Here is a 13,366-nt window from a genome sequence, read left to right as displayed (position 1 = left end):
ACTTAATATTTGAAAAGCTTACTGAAATTGTTTTATAACTTTGTAAATTGTTAGCAGACATTTATGTAGGTATATGAGGCGTTCCAACTTTATCCTCAGGGGTAGCATCGCATCTGTGATACTCGTAGAACCCGTACGACTCCAATATTATCTGAAGTTGATTTCAGATGAAGGCAAGCTCAGTTAGGTACTTCGATATAATATAAAAAAATGCTTCTAACCCTATACAGTGAGTTCCAATGCCGTCGATAAAGCACACAAAATACCCAAAACTAGAATTGAAATAAAAAAATATTGTAAAGATCCTTTAACATAGTAAACGTTTAAACAACAATAATTGACAGCTTTCATATAATTTATAGTATACTAGATGACCCGGTGAACTTCGTACCACCTAATTATGAGTGACTATCTGTACCTCGTGGTTTCACTCGTGTAATTTATGTATTATGTCCATAAACTACTGGTAAATATTAGGAAATGGCCACAGGAGAACAGGAAAATAAATTATTGTTAACGTGAAAATCCCAGAGGAGTTGTTGAATGACATCCGAATTGCCAATGCTAACTGCTTTTTTTCATAATTTATACCATATCCCAGGTCCTCTATCTTGGATAAAAGTAATCACGGAAAAAGGATGATAGAGCATCTTTTAAAAACAGGCGCTGATGGCAATACTCAAGAGAAAAACGGTCAACTGCTTTACATCTAGCCATTTCAAAAGGACGTCGTCCAATCATCGATTTAATATTACAGCATGATGATGTTAATATCAAAAATAATTCTAGAATTTCTTCTCTTTGTGTTGCTGCTGCCTGCAGAGATTTTAAAACTGTTAGTAGTTTAATTAATTTTACAGCTCGAGTTAATAATACATATAAGTTGTGACTATGACGATGAGCTGAAATCATATATGCCTTTACATTTGGCAGCAAGAAATGGGAACAATGAAATAGTGGAAATCTTGTTAAAGGAAGGTGCAGATGTTGAAGTGCTGAATGAATAAGGATGATGAGACACCGCTTCATGATGCTATTAACAACGGACGCGTCGAAGTTGAGGTCAGGTCAGGTCAGGTCAGGTCAGGTCAGGTCAGGTCAGGTCAGGTCAGGTCAGGTCAGGTCAGGTTAGGCTAGGTTAGGTGATCGGCGCGCCTGGTAGATTCCTTTATTGGTCTTAACGCAGACCTTCCGGGTCTCAGGAAAACAAAAATCGCTGATCCTGATTATCCTAGTAAGGATAACGGGTCAGAATGTTTAAAATATTGAATTGTCATCGGTCCTTAATAAGTATGCCAAATTTCGAGTTAATCCGACGTTTTGAAGGGGGTTAAAATCATGTTCAAAATTCCGTTACATACTAACATACCAACATACATACGTCTGAAGCTAATAAAAGCGTATTAAAAATACAATTTAATAAAATTCACTCTACCTCTCTGCACTCTGTTATTTTTTTACCGACTTCAAAAAGGAGGTGGTTATCAATTCGGCCGGTATCTTTTTTTTATGTATGTACACGAATTACTCCGCCGTTAGTGAACCGATTTTAATAATTATTTTTTTATTGTGTTATTTTTTATTGTAGGTTCTAATGAAATTACAAAGTCAGTTCATCATTGACTATTTAAGGGTCTGATAATGTGGCTCGGAGACAAAATATGTAACTCCTCAACCGATGGGAATAATTGAGTCGTGTTTGAAGATATTTGGTGTAGGAGGTTCTAATGAAATTGCAAATCATTGACTATTTAGTTAGGTTAGGTTGGAACACATAAGACAATATAAAACTAAGCGGGCAGGGCGCGGCAGCGCCCTGCGTGCGGGCGGTTCCAATCAATGTAAATTCAGACCGTACCTTAATTCATGATCACGTTTATACAATTTTATATTGTATTAATATAAATGTTATTATGTCATCACTAAAAAGGGTAAAAAAATTTTTAACAAAAAATACAACCGACTTCTATGTCACTACATAGTAAAAAATAATTCAAATAAATATTGGTTTAGTACATATTTCTGAAGTCGGCGCTCAATATATTTCGTTCGAATTATTTTTTACTTTGTAGTGACATAGAAGTCGGTTGTATTTTTTTGTTATTTTTTTTACAAACACGCGAAAAGAAGTACCTATAACTTCAATAACGGTTTTTTTTAAAGAAAGTTTATTTACTTATAGTACTCTAATCGGGTTGTTGAATAGCTAAAAATGCTGAAACAGGTGTGTAAATAGAAAGGCGATTTATAACAGTCTTAAGGATTGATCTAAAAAAACAAACAGTGACTCAGATGCTTCATTATGTCTTATGATAATTTTCTTAGTGCTCCAAATTAACGGATATTAAATTAAAGTTCCATACCCGATTAAATGTCCCTAAAGGTTGATTTTCCAAAAACGGTGAAAAATGTGTTCTATTATTTTGAATCAAAAAGCTAAATTCCAATTTTCATAGACTTTGCTTCAAAATCTGCCGATTTCTAAAGGAAGTGTCTTCTAAAGCCAAATGCAAATTTTTACAGTTTTTGCTTCCAAATTAACGGATTTTAATATAAAATTCCAACCCCTACTTAACCAACTTAAGGGTTGATTTTGCAAATATCGTAAAATAGATATTTAATTACTTTCTATCGAAATCCTATCAAATACCAATTTTCATATAGATTTGCATCAAAACTGGGGGACTTTAATACAAACTTTCAACTCTTATTTATTCACGGAAACGCGGTCGAACAGGATAAAAAGTATCCTATGTCCGTCTCCTGGTTCCAAGCTACCTCTCCACCAATTTTCAATCAAATTGGTTCAGCCGTTGTTGAGTTATAAAATGCTTCACGAAAACGCGGTCGAACGGGATAAAAAGTATCCTATGTCCTTTTCCTGCTTCTAAGCTACCTCTCGATTAATTTTCAGTCAAATTGGTTCAGCCGTTCTTGAGTTATAAAATGACTTCACGGAAACGCGGTCGAACGGGATAAAAAGTATCCTATGTCCGTTTCCTGGTTCTAATCTACCTCTTTACCAATTTTCAGCTAAATCGGTTCAACCGTTCTTGAGTTATAAAATGACTTCAAGGAAACGCGGTCGAATGGGATAAAAAGTATCCTATGTCCGTCTCCTGGTTCTAAGCTACCTCTCCACCAATTTTCAGCCAAATCGGTTCAGCCGTTCTTGAGTTATAAGTGGAGTAACTAACACGACTTTCTTTTATATATATAGACTAGATGACCCGGTGAACTTCGTACCACCTAATTATGAGTGACTATCTGTACCTCGTGGTTTCACTCGTGTAATTTATGTATTATGTCCATAAACTACTGGTAAATATTAGGAAATGGCCACAGGAGAACAGGAAAATAAATTATTGTTAACGTGAAAATCCCAGAGGAGTTGTTGAATGACATCCGAATTGCCAATGCTAACTGCTTTTTTTCATAATTTATACCATATCCCAGGTCCTCTATCTTGGATAAAAGTAATCACGGAAAAAGGATGATAGAGCATCTTTTAAAAACAGGCGCTGATGGCAATACTCAAGAGAAAAACGGTCAACTGCTTTACATCTAGCCATTTCAAAAGGACGTCGTCCAATCATCGATTTAATATTACAGCATGATGATGTTAATATCAAAAATAATTCTAGAATTTCTTCTCTTTGTGTTGCTGCTGCCTGCAGAGATTTTAAAACTGTTAGTAGTTTAATTAATTTTACAGCTCGAGTTAATAATACATATAAGTTGTGACTATGACGATGAGCTGAAATCATATATGCCTTTACATTTGGCAGCAAGAAATGGGAACAATGAAATAGTGGAAATCTTGTTAAAGGAAGGTGCAGATGTTGAAGTGCTGAATGAATAAGGATGATGAGACACCGCTTCATGATGCTATTAACAACGGACGCGTCGAAGTTGAGGTCAGGTCAGGTCAGGTCAGGTCAGGTCAGGTCAGGTCAGGTCAGGTCAGGTCAGGTCAGGTCAGGTTAGGCTAGGTTAGGTGATCGGCGCGCCTGGTAGATTCCTTTATTGGTCTTAACGCAGACCTTCCGGGTCTCAGGAAAACAAAAATCGCTGATCCTGATTATCCTAGTAAGGATAACGGGTCAGAATGTTTAAAATATTGAATTGTCATCGGTCCTTAATAAGTATGCCAAATTTCGAGTTAATCCGACGTTTTGAAGGGGGTTAAAATCATGTTCAAAATTCCGTTACATACTAACATACCAACATACATACGTCTGAAGCTAATAAAAGCGTATTAAAAATACAATTTAATAAAATTCACTCTACCTCTCTGCACTCTGTTATTTTTTTACCGACTTCAAAAAGGAGGTGGTTATCAATTCGGCCGGTATCTTTTTTTTATGTATGTACACGAATTACTCCGCCGTTAGTGAACCGATTTTAATAATTATTTTTTTATTGTGTTATTTTTTATTGTAGGTTCTAATGAAATTACAAAGTCAGTTCATCATTGACTATTTAAGGGTCTGATAATGTGGCTCGGAGACAAAATATGTAACTCCTCAACCGATGGGAATAATTGAGTCGTGTTTGAAGATATTTGGTGTAGGAGGTTCTAATGAAATTGCAAATCATTGACTATTTAGTTAGGTTAGGTTGGAACACATAAGACAATATAAAACTAAGCGGGCAGGGCGCGGCAGCGCCCTGCGTGCGGGCGGTTCCAATCAATGTAAATTCAGACCGTACCTTAATTCATGATCACGTTTATACAATTTTATATTGTATTAATATAAATGTTATTATGTCATCACTAAAAAGGGTAAAAAAATTTTTAACAAAAAATACAACCGACTTCTATGTCACTACATAGTAAAAAATAATTCAAATAAATATTGGTTTAGTACATATTTCTGAAGTCGGCGCTCAATATATTTCGTTCGAATTATTTTTTACTTTGTAGTGACATAGAAGTCGGTTGTATTTTTTTGTTATTTTTTTTACAAACACGCGAAAAGAAGTACCTATAACTTCAATAACGGTTTTTTTTAAAGAAAGTTTATTTACTTATAGTACTCTAATCGGGTTGTTGAATAGCTAAAAATGCTGAAACAGGTGTGTAAATAGAAAGGCGATTTATAACAGTCTTAAGGATTGATCTAAAAAAACAAACAGTGACTCAGATGCTTCATTATGTCTTATGATAATTTTCTTAGTGCTCCAAATTAACGGATATTAAATTAAAGTTCCATACCCGATTAAATGTCCCTAAAGGTTGATTTTCCAAAAACGGTGAAAAATGTGTTCTATTATTTTGAATCAAAAAGCTAAATTCCAATTTTCATAGACTTTGCTTCAAAATCTGCCGATTTCTAAAGGAAGTGTCTTCTAAAGCCAAATGCAAATTTTTACAGTTTTTGCTTCCAAATTAACGGATTTTAATATAAAATTCCAACCCCTACTTAACCAACTTAAGGGTTGATTTTGCAAATATCGTAAAATAGATATTTAATTACTTTCTATCGAAATCCTATCAAATACCAATTTTCATATAGATTTGCATCAAAACTGGGGGACTTTAATACAAACTTTCAACTCTTATTTATTCACGGAAACGCGGTCGAACAGGATAAAAAGTATCCTATGTCCGTCTCCTGGTTCCAAGCTACCTCTCCACCAATTTTCAATCAAATTGGTTCAGCCGTTGTTGAGTTATAAAATGCTTCACGAAAACGCGGTCGAACGGGATAAAAAGTATCCTATGTCCTTTTCCTGCTTCTAAGCTACCTCTCGATTAATTTTCAGTCAAATTGGTTCAGCCGTTCTTGAGTTATAAAATGACTTCACGGAAACGCGGTCGAACGGGATAAAAAGTATCCTATGTCCGTTTCCTGGTTCTAATCTACCTCTTTACCAATTTTCAGCTAAATCGGTTCAACCGTTCTTGAGTTATAAAATGACTTCAAGGAAACGCGGTCGAATGGGATAAAAAGTATCCTATGTCCGTCTCCTGGTTCTAAGCTACCTCTCCACCAATTTTCAGCCAAATCGGTTCAGCCGTTCTTGAGTTATAAGTGGAGTAACTAACACGACTTTCTTTTATATATATAGATATAATGGTATGTTCAATGTACATACCACTGAAAAGTATGACCTATGACAATGATGATCATAAGGGTAATGACTAATAACGGTAACTTACCTGATCGGCAGTCGACCATCACTCTTCCTCTCGTACACGTGGGTGCCGCCGACGTCACGCGCGAACCCGAAGTCCGCAACCTTGCATGTTCTTTCCTCAGTGATCAGCACATTCCTGGCTGCTAAGTCTCGGTGTATTATCTATAAGGAAATTACTATTTTAATAAAATATGTAGTAGCATAGCTCTCATTACGTTATTTATACTTCAATATTAAAACACGTAAATCTTGGGTAAATTACTTTGACTGTAGGAGGTAATTTTTGTAGGGATAATCTGAAGTGTTGGAAAATCCTCCATAGTAACAATAACAACGTAAATTATTCTTAAGTTATGTTGCGTAAATAAAAATAAAAAATATTTTTCATACATCTTGTTATCTGACATTGAAGTCAAAAACAGAACCTCTCGCTCCATAATAAATTGCACAGTTACCTCCTAAGAAAAAATGTGCCCTTTTTACCCGACTGCCAAGGAAGGGTTATGTTTTTCGCGCGTATCTTGTATGTTTGTCTTTCTTTATTTGATCCGATCTTCCAAACGGCTGGATAAATGTCGACAGTTAAGGTGTCATTATATTTGTCTCAATGACCCGAGTGTCCTTAGATAGGTGTTAGAAAAAAAAAATTAAAAGGGCGAATTTTTGGCGCGAAATAGTGACACATTTAAAAAAAAAATAATTAAAAAGTGTGTGTGTGTCAGCTACGACGCACGATTGGAGTTTACTCCTTACGAACGATAATTATGATATATATCGAATAGAAAATACCAATTAACCGCATCCATGTGTTTTTTGGATTCTTCTTCATTATCATCTAAATCAATTTCTTGCATATTTTCAAATATTTTTCCAACTTTAATCACTTGATGATTTGTTTAATAGTACATAAAAATACACGTATCAATGCATAGAAATACAAGAAAACTTTAAAATCAAAACATTAAAACTTGATGGTTAGGTTGCTGTTTATGTACGTTGTATATAGATGTATATATGGGCGCATGGGTATAAACTATAGTAGCGCCATCTAGTGGCAAGTTTTATAAATTGTAAGTTTGCAAGTTTATCAATCTATGTATTTTGGTTCCAAATATTATAATGGTAACTTAATATAATTGTTTATATTAAAGTAAATTTTAATATAATATAATTATTTATATTTAAAACAATGTTAAACGTTTTATAACTTAAAACTTAATAATTATAATTTCTTTGCCATCTATAAAATATCCTTGTTGCAATTTACGGATGCAATTTATATGAGACTCAATTAACATGTTATTATATGTAATTTGGATTGTTTCTGAATGTTTTATAATTCTAGAATTCATTTAAAACGTATTGCTAATTTTATATAACTTATTTTGAACATAATTCATTAGCAATAATTCTGTAATAAATATTAAATAATACTTTTTTTTTTTTTTTATATTATAAGAGTAGCAGACGAGCATGCAGTCCACCTGATGGTAAGTGGCTACTGCCGCCCATGGACATCTGTAATCAATCCCAGATAGGATTAGATATTCCTACCTGAGGTCGGCCACAGATGCGCCGCTACCCCTGAGGACTAAGCTGGAACGCCTCGGAAAAGTCTGTCTCCCTTACCACACCCTTCAAACCGGAACACAGCAGCGCTTAACACTGCAGTTATTAGGTAGAAATAGGTGTGGCGGTGGTGCCGCCGGAGTCGAACCGCAAAGGGTTCTACCACCTTTAAATCGTTGATAGATGGTGCTGATCAATAATGCATCCATTTTTATAAGTTAAATTAATATATCAGTAACTTACAATAGCCTCTTTATGTTAAAAACTTATTTTGCTAATATTATATCTTATTCAATTGCTTACTGATTTTATATGTTACTCTTCTTTAAAAACGTTCTTAAAAAATTGTTAATCATATTATGGCGCCAATGTTCATATTTTTCACAGTGTTTATAAATGATCAAACCTATAACTTAATTTATGCAAAAATGTAAACAAATTAGTTAATGACGTTTTAATGTTTTATATATTGCTAATTATTTTTATTGTAATAATTACTTTCATATGGGATTTGAACTTACTGTATTTTAAATTAATAAAAGCACTCTTGATTCATATTTTGGTTAAAAACGCTACTTCCTTTTTGAGAGGATATGATGATTGTAATAAAAAGGAGGGATTGTAATGGATCATTAATATATTCGTATTTGGCTTATTTTAAATTATCTATGTTTTATTTGAAGCTAAAAATACTTTTAATATGTAGTCTGTGAACCTATTTTACCGATACAACGCATTCCTTCATGTCACTAGTACAAAAAAATAAAATTATGACATTTCTATTCAGTGACTTCTATGGTGTTGCGCGTAAAGTGTGTGTTCAATATTCAAATTTGTGTTCAATATTCAAATAATTTGTATATGATAGTTCCGTAATATTAAACTAGATGGCGCTGCTAAAACAGCCGTTGAATCACGCTGTTGAGAACCTTTCGTAGATACTATAAGAGGCCCCTTGTAAATTTATTAATATATATTCAGTGGAACATATAAGTGTGCTTTTTATTCAAGTGTGGTTAGTAACAACCCCTCAGCCCCCTCACCTCTCTCCGAATTCGAACAGTGTGGATATATATGTTTGTCTCTTTCTACGTTACGCCTCAACTTTTCGTGTTACACTTGATTTTACTCCTCATAAAATTTCCGTACCGGGCCTTATAACTCAAATCGTTTCTTAAGGAGTAAACTCCAAAAAGTTAACTGAACCTATCGAGTGGGGTATCAAATGAAAGTAAATTAAACGTAGATTATAAAAACATATTTGTATGTAAATAAAACAGCAAGATGACTGACTGACTGACTAATTAAATGACTTTTTCATTTTTTAGAAATCAAAGTACAGCCAAAACCGCTCAGCTTAGAGTTCTGAAATTTTGCACAAAGGTTCGCTATATAGCGTAAATAAGTATTAAGAAAGGCCTTTTGGAAATTCTACCCCTAAGAGGGTAAAATAGGGGAAAACAGTTTTTTTGAAATCCTTTAATTTTGAAGCAACTGTTACAAAAATTTGTATTTGGCTTCCTGGATAGGAACAAGGACACACCTATTTATCCCCATCCGAAAAATTAACCCCATAGAGGGTAAAATAAGGGTTAAAAGTTCATTTAAACAATTGTCAATTTTGAAGCAATCACTATGAAATTTTGTATTTAGCTTGTTGGATAAAAATAATGAAATTCTACCCAATACGAGGTTAAACAATGACCGGAACTTTGAATTACTGAAGTTATATATTTTATGGAGCGTAAATGGTGGATTGTTTTTGCGAAATAGTAGCACATTTAAAAAAATAGTTAACCAAACCTATCGAGTAGGATATCGAAATAAAGGAACTTACTCGTAGAAGAGATTACACATACATTATATAATATATACATATAACTCATCGAGATGACTGTCTGACTAAATGAGTAGTGTTGCTGTGATAAAGATCAACGCAAAGGGAAACCGCTGAACTTTAGAGTACTGGAATTTTACTCATAGGTTCTTTATATAGCGTAAATGAGCAATACGAGGATAAAATAGGATTATATTGTTAGAAAGTCTTGATTTTGAAGCAGATACCTACTATGAAACTTTGTATTCGGCTCTCTGGATAAAAATAACAAAAAGCCTATTTCTCCGTTTTTGGAAATTCTACTTCAGCTTTACTAGTGCAGTCGGGTTTTTTGATTTTTTAATTAATTACTTGTTTCATTTTATTTTATTTCCTATTTATTATCATTTTTATTATTATTATTATTTTTAGTATAGTTGTACCGTACCGCCTTCAATTTTTCTGCACATCCCTAAGGTTGACTGGGATAATGCTATTTAGCATTAAGTCCGCCTTTTGCACCACACTGTTTTTAACACGGTCAATAAAGAGTAAATAAAAAGATACGAAAAACTTTTAAATAATTTTGTTTCGTTTGTTTTTCATGTAATTTTCATTAAGAGTGACGATAGTTATAGAATTACGGTATTATATGAAATTGTGCACGCATGTGGAGCCGCACAGAGAAGCTAGAAAATATATTAAACAGGGCTGTAATCGGCTTGAGCCCGTCTCCCACAAAGATATGCACAAGCTACGCGACTGACACACGAACATATCATACGAATACGTACATAGTTACGAATGGATAGAATAGCATCAGTAGGCGACCTTTATTTATAATATAGGAGTAGCAGACGAGCATGCAGTTCTTCTGATGGTAAGTGACTACTGCCGCCCATGGACATATGTAATCAATCCCAGATAGGATTAGATATTACTACCTGTGCTCGGCCACAGATGCGCCGCTACCCCTGAGGACTAATATGGAATGCCTCGGAAAAGTATGCCTCCCTCACCACACCCTTCAAACCAGAACACAGCAGCGCTCAACACTGCTGTTATGAGGCAGAAATTGGTGTGGCGGTGGTGCCGCCGGAGTCGAACCGCAAAGGGTTCTGCCACCTTCAAAATATCGACCTATAATATAATTAACTATAATTCAATTATTTGTCAGTTTTCAATATTCCATATTATTAGCAAGAAACTTATTTCTAGTGTTAGCAGGAATAATTATTACATAAGTTATAACAAATTATTATTAATTAAATTCAATAATGCATGTTGCTATTAATTCATAATAACGCAATTAATATTATTATCATTTATTATTAAATCAATTCATAATAATGCAATAAACTTCCAAAAAATGTGGCCCGGCCCTACTTTGAAATAAATATTTTGAATTTGAATTTATCTCTGTGGGAGAAGGGCCTTATGTCAAAGTCGTTCACAAATCACGTCGTACAAGTTTTTCGACCCCTCCTCGGCCTTGTCGCATACGCGAGACCTCGTCTTTTTTGCGATCTCACTCATTTGCGTGTATAATAAATTCGACATATGTTTTTGCGATGGAAGCAATAAACGAGCATGCAAACTAGTTTAGGGATCATTGCTGCAATCTGTGACCGCAATGGACAATATGGACATCAATAAATCAACCCCAAATAATATATCTTAAATAAAATTAAATTTTATGACATCTGACATTACAAGTGTATGAAATTCTTCATTAAGAAAATAATTCTTTTTTTCAGTGAAATTTATAAGGTAGAACCAACTGTGGTTCGTCTTCGTAGGCACGACCACTACACCTTTTTCTCCCTAATAACAGCAATATTCAGCGCTGCCGTGCTACGGTTTGAAGGTATAGAATAATTCGAGACGTTTCAACTTAGTTCAGTACTAACGCATCTGTGGCCGACCTCAGGTGGGACTCTAGTCATGTCTATCTTATCTGGGGTGGATCACAGTTGTCCTTGGGCGGCAGTAGCCACTTGCCATCAAATGGAAGGTGGTAGAACACTTTGGGGTTGGACTCCGGCGGCACCACCGCCACCCCTATTTCTACCTCATAACAGCAGTGTTAGGCGCTGTTGTATACCGTTTTGAAAGGTGTGGTAAGGGAGACATACTTTTCCGAGGCGTTCCAGCATAGTCCTCAGGGGTAGCGGCGCATCTGTGGCCGCCCTCAGGTAGGAATATCTAATCCTATCTGGGGTTGATTACAGATGTCCATGGGCAGCAGTTGCCAGTTACCATCAGGTGGACTACATGCTCGTCTGCTACTCCTATATTATAAAAAATAAATGGGATGCATGTTTGCTCACATACTTTAATATTATAAACAAAACTCTAATAAAATATCCCTCGTTAAAATATGACGTTTTTTTAATAATATTCTATATAAAATACGATACTAGAAAGTCGTTGATATAGGAAATAACAAGTTACTTATAAGTAAAGGATTAAAGTTCAAAGTTTGGCGCAAACGTGTTTTATTCATAGAACGAGCGATCGTGTGCTAATTCGAAGATGCGACATGTATAATGCATAGTCAATTCTAGGCAACGGTTACTGCCTCCAAGTTAAATTAGGGTATGAAAGGTTAGTTACCTAACGGGACATACATTTGATTCTATACAATACATAAGCAATTTAGTATGAGTGTTTGTTGGTTTTAATTTGTATTTTTGGTATATTTAACAAAACAGAAAAATATTTTTACCATCTTATATCTTACGCCCAAAATATGAAAACAATGCAGATTGTATTTTTACTTTTAAATAAAATGAACTATAATTTGTATGCAACATTTAAGAATTTAAATGAAAATGTTATTGAAAACATTATTAATTTATATTGCTCGAGGGACTAACTGTTGGGAAAAAAGTTCTGGATAATTGACCATGTTTAGGTAAAAGGAGTACAGACTCCCTTGACGAGATAGAGCAATGTTCTGAAGAAGACAATGATATACCATTGAATTCAGAAGGCACAGGACCGATTGCATTTAAACCAAATAAAGCAGGTCCCAGCAAGTGACCTCAAAAACCCTTTTTGACCTTATAGATTACTTTTGGATTGAAATAATCTGTAGCAGTGACTAGTCAAGATCCATGTTCTTACCCCTTTGGCGCTCAAGAAGTCCATACCCCTCGCCACTTGGAAGGCAAAGTGCGTCAGGTCTCGCGAAGTCAGGAACTGGCTGCCTCCGTGCGTGTTCCCGTAGTGCCTCTCCGCCCTGGAGTCCCGTAGGAACTGCTGCAGCTTGCCCAGGCTCACGAATTCCATTATTACTAGTGTTGGTTCCTGTAACACATTGAAAATGTAAAGTAAACCTAAAGAGTCTACTTGTGTGGTAAGGAAGACTTAGTCCTCAGGGTAGTGGCGCATTTGTGGCCGACTTCAGGTAGGAATATCTAATCCTATCTGGGGTTGATTACGGATGTCCATGGGCAGCTGTAGCCACTTACCATCACGTGGACTGTAAGCTCGTCTGCTACTCCTATATTATATAAAAATGTTTTCTATCAAGCCCTAACTAAGATTCTCTGTGTAGTGAAGACATGTAAAGATAGTAATTATTTTAAGATTAAAAAATCTGAATGTTTTAAAAATAATTAACTAAAAAGTAATGTACCCTATGTCCCTCTCACAATTTAGACACCTCATAAGCAAAAGATCAAGTTTGGGTTCTAAGGGCGGGTACAGACTGCTGCAACACAACATGCAATGCAACACGAAACGAGCATTGCATCAGTGTAGACGCGGGGCGCGCACAACGTGCGCACGAACCGCGCATGTACCTACTCACATCTGTTTCCGAGATGCGCG

At 35.1% G+C, this 13,366-nt stretch overlaps 1 protein-coding gene across 4 annotated transcripts in view; it reads right to left on the bottom strand.

Moving 5' to 3' along the window:
* Positions 1 to 13,366, bottom strand: part of Cad96Ca (tyrosine kinase receptor Cad96Ca) — a 96,258-nt gene that overhangs the window by 4,498 nt on the left and 78,394 nt on the right. For all 4 annotated transcript variants that reach the window (XM_073083652.1, XM_073083656.1, XM_073083654.1 and 1 more), the window contains 2 exons: positions 12,659 to 12,841; positions 6,167 to 6,306 (listed from right to left, as the gene is read on the bottom strand). In XM_073083652.1, coding sequence (XP_072939753.1) covers positions 6,167 to 6,306; positions 12,659 to 12,841 — 323 coding nt within the window. The remainder of the gene's footprint in view (positions 1 to 6,166; positions 6,307 to 12,658; positions 12,842 to 13,366) is intronic.

This window comes from Epargyreus clarus, unplaced genomic scaffold, assembly GCF_041222505.1.
Source record: "Epargyreus clarus isolate Ecla_fem2 unplaced genomic scaffold, WU_Ecla_fem_2.2 ptg000019l, whole genome shotgun sequence".
Classification (NCBI taxonomy): domain Eukaryota; kingdom Metazoa; phylum Arthropoda; class Insecta; order Lepidoptera; family Hesperiidae; genus Epargyreus; species Epargyreus clarus.
The sequence above is the reverse complement of the archived record's forward strand: the minus strand, read 5'-3'. Positions and strand labels throughout refer to the sequence as shown.